Source organism: Pleuronectes platessa, chromosome 8 (genome assembly GCF_947347685.1).
Source record: "Pleuronectes platessa chromosome 8, fPlePla1.1, whole genome shotgun sequence".
NCBI classification, from domain to species: Eukaryota; Metazoa; Chordata; class Actinopteri; order Pleuronectiformes; family Pleuronectidae; genus Pleuronectes; species Pleuronectes platessa.
Window position 1 is genome coordinate 19,678,641 of NC_070633.1, and position 12,840 is coordinate 19,691,480.

At 41.7% G+C, this 12,840-nt stretch overlaps 2 protein-coding genes across 2 annotated transcripts; both read left to right on the forward strand.

Annotated features, from left to right (window-relative positions):
• The first annotated feature begins 1,320 nt into the window (after window positions 1-1,320).
• Window positions 1,321-5,446, forward strand: rap2c (RAP2C, member of RAS oncogene family). The gene is made up of 3 exons (XM_053429054.1): window positions 1,321-2,202; window positions 2,993-3,278; window positions 4,127-5,446. Exons 1-2 carry the CDS (start codon window positions 1,930-1,932, stop codon window positions 3,269-3,271), a joined length of 552 nt encoding a protein of 183 aa, XP_053285029.1. The 5' UTR covers window positions 1,321-1,929; the 3' UTR covers window positions 3,272-3,278; window positions 4,127-5,446.
• Window positions 5,447-7,431: 1,985 nt separating this feature from the next.
• On the forward strand, window positions 7,432-9,921 carry zgc:92907 (uncharacterized protein LOC436733 homolog). The gene is made up of 4 exons (XM_053429055.1): window positions 7,432-7,636; window positions 8,127-8,289; window positions 9,025-9,163; window positions 9,262-9,921. Exons 1-4 carry the CDS (start codon window positions 7,502-7,504, stop codon window positions 9,371-9,373), a joined length of 549 nt encoding a protein of 182 aa, XP_053285030.1. The 5' UTR covers window positions 7,432-7,501; the 3' UTR covers window positions 9,374-9,921.
• The last annotated feature ends 2,919 nt before the right edge of the window (window positions 9,922-12,840 follow it).

Genomic DNA, 12,840 nt, shown 5'->3' on the forward strand with positions numbered 1-12,840 from the left:
AAGGCTGTCAAATATACGTAGTAAAGTAGAATTTTTTTTCTCTGAAGTGTGTATCAAAAGCAGCATAGAATGACACGAACACATACACACGATAATTTGTCCATCGTCTTATACTGCTTAGTTCCGCATAGCAACCAGCAGGCTGTGTGGTCTAGTTGGTAGAGTGATGATTCACCAACAAGAAGGACCCAGGTTCGAATCACGCACTCTCCTATCTGAAAGTTGGCATCATACTGAGTTCTTTACATCGACAGGACTTCTCTTGTTAATTTTAAAATATCTTACTGTATGTAAATTAAAATTAATAAAATGTGAAAACAGAAAAAATTTAGTTAAAAAAAAAAAAAGCAATGGGTTTCTGTAGGCTTCTGCGCAGGATGTGCGCAGTAGGCTTCTGCGCAGGATGTGCGCAATGGCCTTCTGCGCACATCTGCGCAGTAGGCTTCTGCGCAGGATGTGCGCAGTAGACTTCTGCGCAGATCTGCGCAGTAGACTTCTGCGCAGGATGTGCGCACGCAGTTTTTTTTTTTTTTTTTTTTTTTTAATTTAATTTAATTTAATTTAATTTTAAAAAAAAATTATATTAAAAAATGTTATATAACATTTTTCATCATCATCATAATTCCTCCGCGCTGGCTCAGGGGTAAATGATGCTGGTGACTGACCTACGCAAGCCTGTAGCCGCCACCCCCCCACAGGAGAGTATGTGCCTGTGTGTGTGTGGCAGCTGCGCCTCCTGATTCTTCCCGGCACTACGCTGCTGGTGCGAACAGCCCAAGTATGGGCAAGGGGTTGAGGATGATGGTGTGACGTTAATGTATTGTTTTACATTGCATGTGTCACGTCATGATAAATCAGTTTATTGCGCCGCCCTAGGCAACCGTCTATGTCGCCTGTACCAGGTCCCGCACCTGCTCTAGTTCAACTCTCTCAACTGCACAATATTCATCTGTCTGTGCAATACAATGGTTTGTGTGCAGTCACTGTAAATATTCTCACACTGCACATATGTTTACACTGTATATATTAATACTATTAAAAAGACATAAATGCAATCAGTACCAGAAGACAGACTCTTACTAAGGCTGACCACAGAATCATTGCTTAAGTAAGAAAATCTAAACCAATCATTTTTTATTTCTAACCTATTTTTTAAGGTGGTGAAATTTTTTTTTTGATTTACATTTGTTGCAACGTTTGTTTAAAGAAAAAATCCACGTGTATATTACAGCACACCTGCTTGTAGAGCTCTCCCACTGTTTATTTATATAGAATGTATATTATATATAGGGCCTTTTATTCTGAAAAACGGCCTCAGCAGAAGTCTTGTCCTGGTTAGCGGAAGTCAGGCTGTTAGCTTCAGGGAACAGGCTGCGAGAAGAAGAAGAAGCTTCTCTTTTTGCAATCAAAGCCGCTCAGAGTCCAACACTCGCCGGTACAGCAACGAACTCCAGCCGATGGACCCTCGGATCTCCGCACTGAATCTGCGGGTCGTCCGTCGATAACGCGCCCGTGTGCCGAGGAGCCGGGCCGGAACCAGAACCAGGCCTGGGCGGACGCACGGACATAGCCAGCGCCGGCGGGCTGCTCTGCGTGCGGGAGTCGACATGTTGTCTCTCAGGGAAGTGTGATGTGCTTCTTGCTGTCTGTGTCTGGGCAGCAAGTCCCCGGTGGTCGGTGCAGAGGCTTGGGCATGGGACAGCGAGCTAGCTTCACCGCTAGCTAACACCGGACGTCAACTTTTCCTCGCTAACAGAATGAGCGGCGGAGCCCGGGTGTAGCGGTGACCGCGGGGGGCTTATTTCACACCGTGTCGCGTCGGCCACTTCTTCGTTCGCTTCTCCCGAGGCCTGATCGATGTGTCCGGATCGAGTGCAGCCGTGTCGCTAAGTCGTTAGCTGCTAAGTTAGCCTGCCTCCGCCGACCCAAATGAAAGAGTACAAAGTTGTCGTGCTGGGCAGCGGCGGCGTCGGCAAGTCCGCGCTGACCGTCCAGTTCGTCACCGGCACCTTCATCGAGAAATACGACCCGACCATCGAGGACTTCTACCGCAAAGAGATCGAGGTGGACTCGTCCCCCTCCGTGCTGGAGATCCTGGACACGGCGGGGACCGAGCAGTTCGCCTCCATGAGAGACCTGTACATCAAGAACGGACAGGGCTTCATCCTGGTCTACAGCCTGGTCAACCAGCAGTCATTCCAGGTACGAGTGTGTGTCTGTGTGTGTGCAGAAACGGTTCACGGATATGTCGATAAGGTACTTGATTAGTAAGTGTTGTTGATCAGAGTCCAGCAAAACCCACGTTTAATTCCACTATCCAGAATCATGCAAAAACAAAACGTATTGACAGTATAATGATACCAACAATTACAAATTACAGAATTCTGAAGTGAAAATATGAGTTTTCCCAGGTGTCGTGTTTTATCCAACCAGCCACCCCAGCCCTTTGTATTTGCTGTCAGTGCTCAGTACTGTTAAACCTGCATGTCTTCACACTTGTGGAACTGGAACAAGCAAATGTTTGAAATTGTTTTAATACACAATCACAGAACCGATTAATCGTCACATTGTTGCAACTCAACAATACAGACAATAGTGCTGCATTAATCCTGGGATAACACACAGGAGGATGTTGTGCTAAACTGTCAATTAAAAACCATTATATAGAAGGATTTGGTGTACCTGTGTGTGTAACTGTGGAGAAGAAAAAGAAGCCTCTTAACTGGAAAGTAAGTCTAACAGATCAATGGGTGCTTTAATCCTCACAGGTCTGCTAGGAAATAATCTTTGAAGTGCTTCTTTGCAAAGTGATGAGGGGAAGGGAAATCAATAACTGTGTATTCACCTTTTTTACTTAAACTGTGTTCTTCACTTTTACACAGTTTATTTTCTGATTGGAAATTGAATGTTGCATGATGCTGGGGTCATTGTAATTTCTATCACCTTTATCGATAGCCCAGAGAAACTCCACTCTCCCTCTTCATTTTTCCAGGACATCAGACCGATGCGGGACCAAATAGTGCGAGTGAAGCGCTTCGAGAAGGTGCCGCTGATCCTGGTCGGGAACAAGGTCGACCTGGAGTCTGAGCGCGAGGTCGCCGGGACAGACGGACGGGCCCTGGCTCAGGAGTGGGGCTGCCCCTTCATCGAGACCTCGGCTAAGAGCAAGACCATGGTGGACGAGCTGTTCGCGGAGATCGTGCGACAGATGAATTACTCCACGCTGCCGGAGAAGCAGGAACAGTGCTGCACAGCCTGCGTGGTGCAGTGAGGAAGAGGTACGAGCAGAACCCTTCACGTCCTCTTTCGTAAAGTCCGATTTGCACTAGAGCTGCTTCATGTTGGACCAGACTTACTTTTAAACAGTTAATGTCATCGTTACGACCAAATCTTCCTTCCTGTGTTTTTCCCTGTTTATCGCCCACTTTCAGGCTGCAGTCAACAACTTGGGGGGAGGGGGGGTTGTGGCATGACTCACTGGATTCATTTGACTTACTTGACATTGCATGTTCTTTGATGTGAGGACTGCTTCTAACACCGCGCATGTTCATGACAGGATGACGATGCTGAAACAATCTATTCTGCAGCCTCTATTAATACTTGGGCAGCTTCCTCTAGAAACTCACAAGCGCAGCACAGTTGGCCACTCACTAATTTTACAAAATGTGCTAAAATGCCCTCGCAGCGGCTGCGTGGAAATGGTTCACAAGCTGAGGAGAAATGTGACGACTGTGTGGTGTTTCAGTGCCGTGTGAGGGAGAGGATAGATTGGTTTTGAAAGTGCGAACGACGAGTGGGTGGTGCCGCTCCGTGCAAAACCGTTGCTTTGGTTCGTTATCATTAGATTGCAGAAAGTATGCTGCATGAAGAACACAACTGTCTGACCCGCTCAGGAAAAACAAACCCAGAGAGCAGAGACTAATGAAGCAGATGGTCCTGCAAACCGTACAGAGAGGAAAATGTAACATCCTGAGAAAGAATTTATGTTCCAAAACAGGAAGTTCACTTGAGATGCTGTGCGAGATGCCGCTTGTTCTAACCACTGCCAACATGTATGCCACTTGTAGCCATGTTTAAATCTGCTGACTTGTTGACCTGGTTTGTATTTCCTCTTTTTTATTTTTAGAGATACATCATTTGTCTGGATCACCACAAACTTTTTGATGAACCGTGGGACGACCTGACTTTGGCCCTTCTGACAAAAACCTACCACAGCCAGTAAAGTTTCCGCTCATGTTGGTTTCTGACTGCCCGTCACAGAGCATCTGACAGGAAAGACGTCAGTCCTATTTTTGATATCACAACAGTTAGAAGACATTTCTGCTGCAACCTTAATGGCCTTTGCAATGACCCAGGATGGAGTCAGACAGACAGACTTGGCCATCTGTGAAGAATTTTCTCTCTTTTCCAACATTTTAGTCAGAAGTATCCCAGAAATAATAAGCAAGGGTGTTTGTGAGGTCGCGGCTTCTTTTTAAAGCTGCTTTAATCACTATTATATACTTTATTATTACTTGTATTATGTCTCAAGTTTGGAAGTTGACAAAGTATTTCATAATATTGAAACATTTTGACTTTTAAGCATGCATACTCTGAACAGTTTGCTGCCCAGGTGTACTGCTCGCTTTACTTAAATCTTGTCTGGACTAGTTCTTCTAATGGACACAAACGACAGCCGTATGTGTAATGAGTCATTTAACTTTGGGAAGCCTGGACAGGATTTTCAGCTTTGTGGATTAACCGGTCACTTTATCCACCAGTCCACTCTGCTGCCCTGTGGTTTTAAATTCACCATTTTTACTGTCGCCGTGGCCTGAAGCAGCTAAACTCATCCGAAAACGTGCATGTTCAAAATTGAAAATGTTCTACTAAATCAACGTGACGTGATGAGGAAGAGGCATTTAGCTGTTTCTAGCCTGAACTCTGTCCGTCTCTCTACAAGGCATGAATCACGTGGACGCAGGTCTTCCATTCTCAGTTTTTCTCAAGGAGTCTCTGCAAGAGAATGATTTTGGAACGACCAAAGTAAGCTCCCATTGCATATTTGTGTTTGACTAAATGACGTGTGTTGCTTTTAAATCCAGGAGACGCCGATTTCTTGTCATTAAATAACTCCTGCTGCAATGTGGTTTGATAAAAGTTCCGGCACAGTAAATCAGATTTAACTTTGTATTTTTCTTTTTCTTACAGTAACCTATTTATTAAAAAGTAATGACATGGGTAGCCAGTTTTAAACTTAATTTTCTTTTTACTAGTTTTTGCTTTTTTGTGACTTTCCACAATTTATGGTATATTTGTTTTTTGTCTTTTTTTTTTTCATTTTAAAGCTGAGAATTTAACAGAGCCTTAAATAATTTCTGTTGCACCCTGGTCTCATGCTTCTTTTGTTTCCTCAAAAGATAATTTAACAGCTGTCATTGTTTGTTAATAAACATGCTGGCCTTTCTGCTGTTGTCATGGGAACTGAAATTTATTACTGATTAGTACATCACTAAAAAGAAAAAAGTCATCTTTTGTTAATTGATTCATTTTTTCAGTTATTTCATTTGAGAACAGAATCTGAACACTCGCTGGTTCCTGCTCATGAATACAGATCTGATGCTTTTCTCTGTCGTATATGATTATGAACTGATCGCTTTGGGTTTCGAGCTCTGAAGGACAAAAAAAGATGTTTAGAGACGTTACCTTGAGTTCTGAGAAACCATGTGAGGAATTTTCCTTTTCTCTTAGACCTTTTATTTACTGTATCAGCAAATCAAGGAAATAATTGGCCAATTATTTCGATAATGTAAGTAGTCCTCCCTGCAGCTGAATCCACACGGCCTTGCTTCTATGAAAGATATAAAACCTTGTGGTAAGTTGAAGTTCACGCTCTGGTTTGTTTTGGGGGGGGGTTTCTTTCAGCGGTCTTAAAACTATGCTCCTCCAGCTTTTCCTTTCTGTTTCCAAGAAAGTGAGAGGGTGGGAAGACAGATACAGATACAGTTACTACAGAAAAATAATTGCTTCATGTTTTGTTTTAGTATTAACCTGAAAAACAGAATTTAATCCCAATCATCAACAGGAGACTTGGCATTTTGAACTAAAGCTTAGTGTTCAGGAGAACCTTAAAAACTCATATGTCCACACATTGAAACAGTTTTTGTCTTATCTAATGTTTCTTCCTATTCACAGTGACTGAATGTCTAAATTCCTTTTTGTCCAAAAAACACTGACATTGCAAGATACAAATATAAACTGGGGAACTGCTGAAGCCTCATATTGGCTTGTCCTAAACTTTAGGATGCATCTGTAAGCCAATAGAAGACTGTGATTTCAACCTCTGTCAATCATTAAAATCTCAATTTACAGCTTCCAGTATTGACAGCAGAAACGAGCTGTGATCAGGAACTCTTTCAGTAAACATAAGGACAAATATTGTCTTAAGACAGGCTTTAAAAATGGGAATTTAAAGCATTTGTACATAAAATCCGTGACGGCTCACTGTTTTATCTCTGATAGAAAATCATCACGAGCCCATTAAACCACATATGAAGTTAAAACATTTTCTCGAGCTGAAAATAGCACCACACGTTTCACTTCCTCTTTGCTCTGTTTGTGTTTGTGTATGCACCGGTGTGGCCGAGCGCTGCTGTCGGTGTCTGTGCACTTTGCAAGTCCCACATGGTGCTGCTGTCGTTTTCACATCCCGTGGAGCAAACATCTGGTTCTTCTTCCCGTCAGGTGGAGCTGCTTAGTGTTCAATGAGCCTGTGCATCCTTCCCTGAGCTGCAGCAGCCAATGTGTGTGAGTGTGTGTGTGTGCACGTCTTTGTCCACAACACACCCCAGACTGGTTTGCTCTCAGCTGCCTGTGTACACACTGTGTAAGCCTAAAGGGTTTAATTCACCCAAAAATGAAAATTCACTCTTTATCTCACCACTATGCCGATGGAGAGGAAATCACCTTTGGATTTTCAAGGTTAAATGTGTTGCAGCCAAATCCAATACAATTGGATGACACCACAGGAGCAGTACAGAGGCATTTGGGGTATTTTTCTAGATTTTATGTACGTTGAAGAAGTAGTTACTAGTAGTTTTTTTGGCTGTGACGCTGTTCACCCCTGAAACTCAAAGTGTTTTGTGGACTGAAACTCTTCACCCACCCCTCCATCGGCACAGTGGTGAGGAGATAATCAGTGGTTTTTCAGGTTTGGATGAATTATTGTTTGATTCTGAAAGTTACAACCAAACCCTCATCTCACACAAAGGCCGGATCAACAACAAGAAACAAAGTCTTGTGTTAATGTTGTAGCTCGGGGGGATTTTCTCTCTTTCCCAGTGTTTACTGTTCAGCAGCAGTGACAAACTGGTATTTCTCCACGCTGCAGCCCTCAGTGTGTACGAGGGTAGTTACCCCTCCGGGCCTGCGGGTGGCAGCACGGTGTCTTCTCACAGCCGGACTGTAGCGTGAAGCGGAAGCGGTTGTCAGCTCACGAGGATGATGGAAGATCTGTGACAAGATGCTGCGACGTGTTTACATAAAGTTTGAGGCGGACAGGTTTCAGCGAGCAGCCATGAAGACCGTGTTTGTTACTGTCGGCACCACGAGCTTCGACGAGCTGATAGAAAACATCACGTCCTCAGAGAGCGTCCAGGTGAGTGACAGTCACTGAGGGTGGGGGTGTGTTTATGATGGGATGTAAGTAAAGAAACAGCTCTTTTGTAGTAAGGGTATTTTCTTACTTAATGTGGAGTTTGTCCTCTAAACACAGAAGCTGGAAGTTAAAATATGGATCCAAGTATTCGTAAAATATACGTGTCACTGTTCAACCTTTTCATTTGATTATACTTTGTTAACTGACCCTGAAAACACCCTTATGATTAGTCTGTGTTGTTGACATTTACTGTGGAAGTACATGTACTCTTCCTCAGTACAAATTTGAGGTACTTGCACTTCAATTTAATGTTTCTGCTATTTCCTCTGAGGTCACATATTATTGTAAAGAGTTTCATTGTATATAGTAACACTTTTTTTTGTGAGAAATCGATGAAAATGGAAAAATACCCATTTCCACTACCGTGTTTAAGAAGTAACTCTTCTCTTATCATAAGGATGAACATGAGGACATTTTCCTCTCCCCACAGGCTTTAAAGGCTCGTGGATATGAGTGTTTGGTTCTTCAGGTTGGTAGAGGATCTCTTCTTCCAGCTGCTGACAGCTGTCCCCACATCAGACTGGAGGCTTTTCGTTTCAAAGACTCAATAGCGGAGGACATGAAGCGGGCTGACCTTGTCATCAGCCACGCAGGTGAGAAAACAAAATCAGAAACCTTGAGCATCTGCTACTTACTACTCTGAAGACAATGCACTCAGGGTTGAGCCTGTCAGCAGTAAATGAAGAATACACAAAGAGGTTATGCTGTTAAATGATTAAAAATAATATATATTGTTCGTTTCTAAAATACAAACAAAATGGATTATAACAGTGTTGGCCTGAACGGCTCGTTTCCTACTACAGATGCAGATATGTGAGCAGTGCACAAACATTCAACAGAAGAGTGATTGACTGATTAGCAGAAAGATACAACATGAAAGTATCGGATTTGGCAGAGAATATATTTCTCTGCCAGGTTTATATTCAAGCCTTAAAAACAATACAGTTTTTCTGACACAATGTAAGTTCTAGGACACAACTATCAGTTTACATAATTCCACAATCAGTTTTCTAGATTTTTATTGATAGATTTGTTCTGACTTGGATCTGCACATGAATGTGCAGCGGGTCTGACTCTGACCCCCATGCTTCCCTATAACTATAGCTTTGAAGAAACAAGAATATGTTCCCTGCCTCTGTCATAGATCAACATTACTACAAACAAGAGACCTTTTTAAAATCCTATATTAATGGCAAACATTAAATCTATTTTGTTCTTCTTGCACATTTCAGTATGAATCTCAAAGTTAGATATTTCAGTGAAAAACAGTAGAAACTACTAACACAGACTGACATTGTTGTGAATAAAGATTTTGCTTCTCTCCTCAGGGGCAGGAAGTTGTTTGGAGGCGCTCGGTGCAGGAAAACCTTTGCTTGTCGTCGTAAATGACAAACTGATGAACAACCACCAACTGGAGCTGGCCCAGCAGCTGCATTTGGACTCCCACCTGTTGTACTGCACATGCAGGTATGTGAACCACACAGCCCTGCTTCAGTTGATGCACACAGGGTTTATTCAGCAAAACAAAAGTAACAAACTTTTGTTCTCCTTGATAAATGTTTCAGCACGCTGACAGAAACGCTGACGACCATGGATCTCTCTGTTCTTCAGCCCTTCTTACCCGGGCGGACACAAAACTTTGCAAACTTTCTAGACAAAGCTCTCGGTGTTCAGTGAAATTTTAAATTTTACAGCACCGTTTTTTTTTTTATGATTTTCTGAATATCATGTCGTAGTTAATTGTGACACTTAATTTAAGTATATTTTCTATTTCTGAATGTAATAAATAATAATTTCTAATTTAAAATCATGTAGTATGTTGTGAATTAGTTTCTTGTATTAAACGTTTTTTACATAAAGGAAAAGACATTTACCTGCCTGAAGACTCAGTGAAATAATTTGGTTCAGAGACTTGAATACAGCACGGAGATGTTAGAGGCAGCATTGGTTAAAAAACTGTCAAACTTAATCTACAAGCGTCAGTTTTTTTTTGTTAGTGCACATGGTTAACTGGTAACTTTTTTTTAAGTCAAGCTGTCAAGTCAAACAGCTGGTTTGTAAATCTAGAAATGGGATATTTATCCTTAATGTCAACCTCTAATTTTAGACAAAACAACCTGTGGTATCTGTTTTATGAAGCTGGTTCCAGCTTTAGTCTTGGGGCATTAAGTAAAGCAGTGTTGTTGTTACTGTACATACTGTACATGCAGCTCTGTAAACGTTTACCTGAGGTCATAGTGAGCTTATTGTAAATAGACTATTTATATAGTGTCTTATCAGTCTTATCGACCATTCAAAGTGCTTTACAGTACAAGTCACATTCACGTTTCTATCACACACACACCACTCATTCACTGCTGGCAAAGCCATCGGGTTTACTTTAGGGTTCAGTATCTTGCCCAAGGACACTACAGACCGCTGGAGAACCTGGGGATCAAACCATCAACCCGTTGGCTAGTGGCAGCCTCTCTACTCCCTTTGGCAGCAGCCAAGCTTGTATTTCGGACAATCCACTAATAAACAGTGAGTAGGTAATAGACTTCTCAGTTTATACTGTTTACTTAAGTCTGTGTGATTGTATTTGTTTGTGACAGATGGTGATGAGGTCTTAAACTGACCGGGCCAATACCTCAAGCTTGAGGAACCCAAAACTACATACACTACACTTTCGTACATAGAATTTATACTGTACAATTTATCATAGTTGTCAAACTATGATAAATTCCACAGTTTGTCTAATTTCCACTGGCAAAATGAAACGAGGGAAACTTATACATGCTATAAATTATACTTTATTTACAATTTACCAAAAATATTACACTGTTCAACTCAAAACAAGCTCCTGAGAAAGCCGAGGCCGAACAGAAAACCCTGAAACCATAAAGGACACTGTTAATTAAAAGGAACCATCACCCACCCTCTCAACAAGGAGAAACCTCACAAGTTTCCCATTCAAACGAGTAGCAGCCCACATGTGCACGCAGCATACCAGCTGCTAAATGGCCAGAGAAGACAGGAAAGAGCCTTTTAGGGCAGACACACCGCCAGGTTGTTGTAAATAGTGCGGCATCACAGTGAAGCGGGTTATACCAACTCTTGCCACAAGGGTGAGATGATGTCTGAATCCATGACCTTGTAGCTTGATTGACATTAGTCCGCCCAGCACATGTGGAGTGTGCAACCAGATCCACCAGGTCCTGTCAATCACATCTCAAGTGAAATAGTCTTTATTTAGCATTTAAAGATTAAATAATGGATTTTAACAGTATTGTCATGTAGTAGTCGGCAGCCATAAGGACATCTAAGTGTAATTAATATGCAGTATGTGTAACTTCTCTTATGAGGATATTCTGCCATCTTCCAGAAGTATAAATAGACATCAGTTCAGTATTAATAAGTGAACACGCATTACTTATTAATATAAATGGAATAAAAACGAATCTATATATTGAAATTGAATATATGCGGTAAAATGAAACACAACTACATGCTGATTTTAAATGTTAAACGTGTTCCATGAAATTTGTTTCTACTACTGCAGTCTGTCTGTGTATCTGCAGAACAGCAGGAGAGAAGATGCATCGTAAACTGTTTTCTTCCTCCTGATATTAGGCCGCGCCATCTGCTTCAGTGATCAGCGTATGAGAGGTGTCGTCAATCATCTGTGCTGCAGCGGAGACGTGTCCGCTGTGTTTATTTAAACAAACCAGAAATTTCATGTGAATCTCTGTTATGCTCAGCTGGTGTGGACTCACTATTTTAGGGCCAAGTGTTTAAAATCATTGCGAAACTGCTGCTATGAAGGACCCACTGTTGAAATTTGGAAAAGTGTGTTTGTTGGTCAAAGGCTGTTGTGTGGTTTCTTCACCAGGAGAGTTTGGTTGAACAGGAAATGTTGAGAGGCAGCACGAAGTCAAGTTCAACTGTTTAACATCCGAGCTAGAGTGAAGAGTCATGACGGGAAGCAGATTCAGCAGCAGCTTCATTTACCATCCAGCTGCTTTTTACTGGCATGATAGAATCAGGATTTCACCAGCGTTGGTGTGAATCCCCGACCTTTCCTCAAGTGTAGTTGACCTGCTACTGAATGAGTCAGATGTCAAATCACTGTTGTAAATCAGGAATAAACCATAAGATTATTAGACTTCCCTCTTTAAGACAGTCGGCACTGTTGAAGAGTTTCTGTGGAACTGGAGGATTGTGATGTGAAACTAACAGGGACAGAGGTTTCTCTTCAGTTCCCCTCCTTCAGCTTTCTAAATGTTCTGCCATCTCCTTTTGAAGAAGCATATTAGTTTCTGTTTGCGTGGGGGCACAGATTAGCAACTGTTTGTATCCCCTCGGCTTGATAAAGTAGTCAACACTGGTGTAGGGAATGTAGGCGTTAAAACAGACAAAAAGGGTTAAAGTATGGAGTTGAGTCACAAAACAGGGGAGAGATTTTATTAGAGACAAACACACCTTATTGAAATCACGTTACTGTGCTCCTTCTGAATTGTTAAATGCATTTTAAGAAGTTTGGTCCTCTACCTTTTGATCTTTTCTTTAATTCAATCCCTCCATCAGATGTTGTTCAAGTCTGATTCTACATTAAATCCGTCGGTGAAAAACCTCATTGCAGTTATTTTCAACCAAGTCACGAGTTTGTTACTTTTCCTTGATTCAATTCCACAGGAGTTATTTGGTCCTGACTGGTTCTGCCTGCTTCTCCATTATGATTCACATGATGTTTGTGCAAACTCCGTGTTAATCTAATAGGGAAGGACACTAGTCTACTGTCTCTTGTTTTTCTCCCATACTGAAGAAGCTCCTGCGGCTTTTTATTTACATGCAAAACTTGTGTCGTCTGATACATTGTTATCTGTCTATATCCCATGTTAGTACAGGTAGGTAATGTGCTGCAGTGGCTGTATTTGTTCTTGTGCAGTTTTTAAAGCTGCTGTATTACACATGTATGTTATAAACCAACATGCTAACAACATCTGTTTTTACATACTAAAGATGATTCCCTTGTAAAAACAGTAAGTCGAGCCACTATACTATCAGTCAGTTCTCTGTTCAATCATGGTCTTTATTTGTCTTATTTACCTCTTCCTGTGTGTTTTGTTAATATTTGTTAATATTTTCATTTTTGTCTGCTGTGT

Coding starts and splice junctions, on each gene's coding strand:
- zgc:92907 (XM_053429055.1), top strand. CDS start 7,502: ATGCTGCGACGTGTTTACATAAAGTTTGAGGCGGACAGGTTTCAGCGA. Junction 8,290..9,024: donor CCTTGTCATCAGCCACGCAG/GTGAGAAAACAA, acceptor TTCTCTCCTCAG/GGGCAGGAAGTTGTTTGGAG. Junction 9,164..9,261: donor CTGTTGTACTGCACATGCAG/GTATGTGAACCA, acceptor TAAATGTTTCAG/CACGCTGACAGAAACGCTGA.
- rap2c (XM_053429054.1), top strand. CDS start 1,930: ATGAAAGAGTACAAAGTTGTCGTGCTGGGCAGCGGCGGCGTCGGCAAG. Junction 2,203..2,992: donor TCAACCAGCAGTCATTCCAG/GTACGAGTGTGT, acceptor TCATTTTTCCAG/GACATCAGACCGATGCGGGA.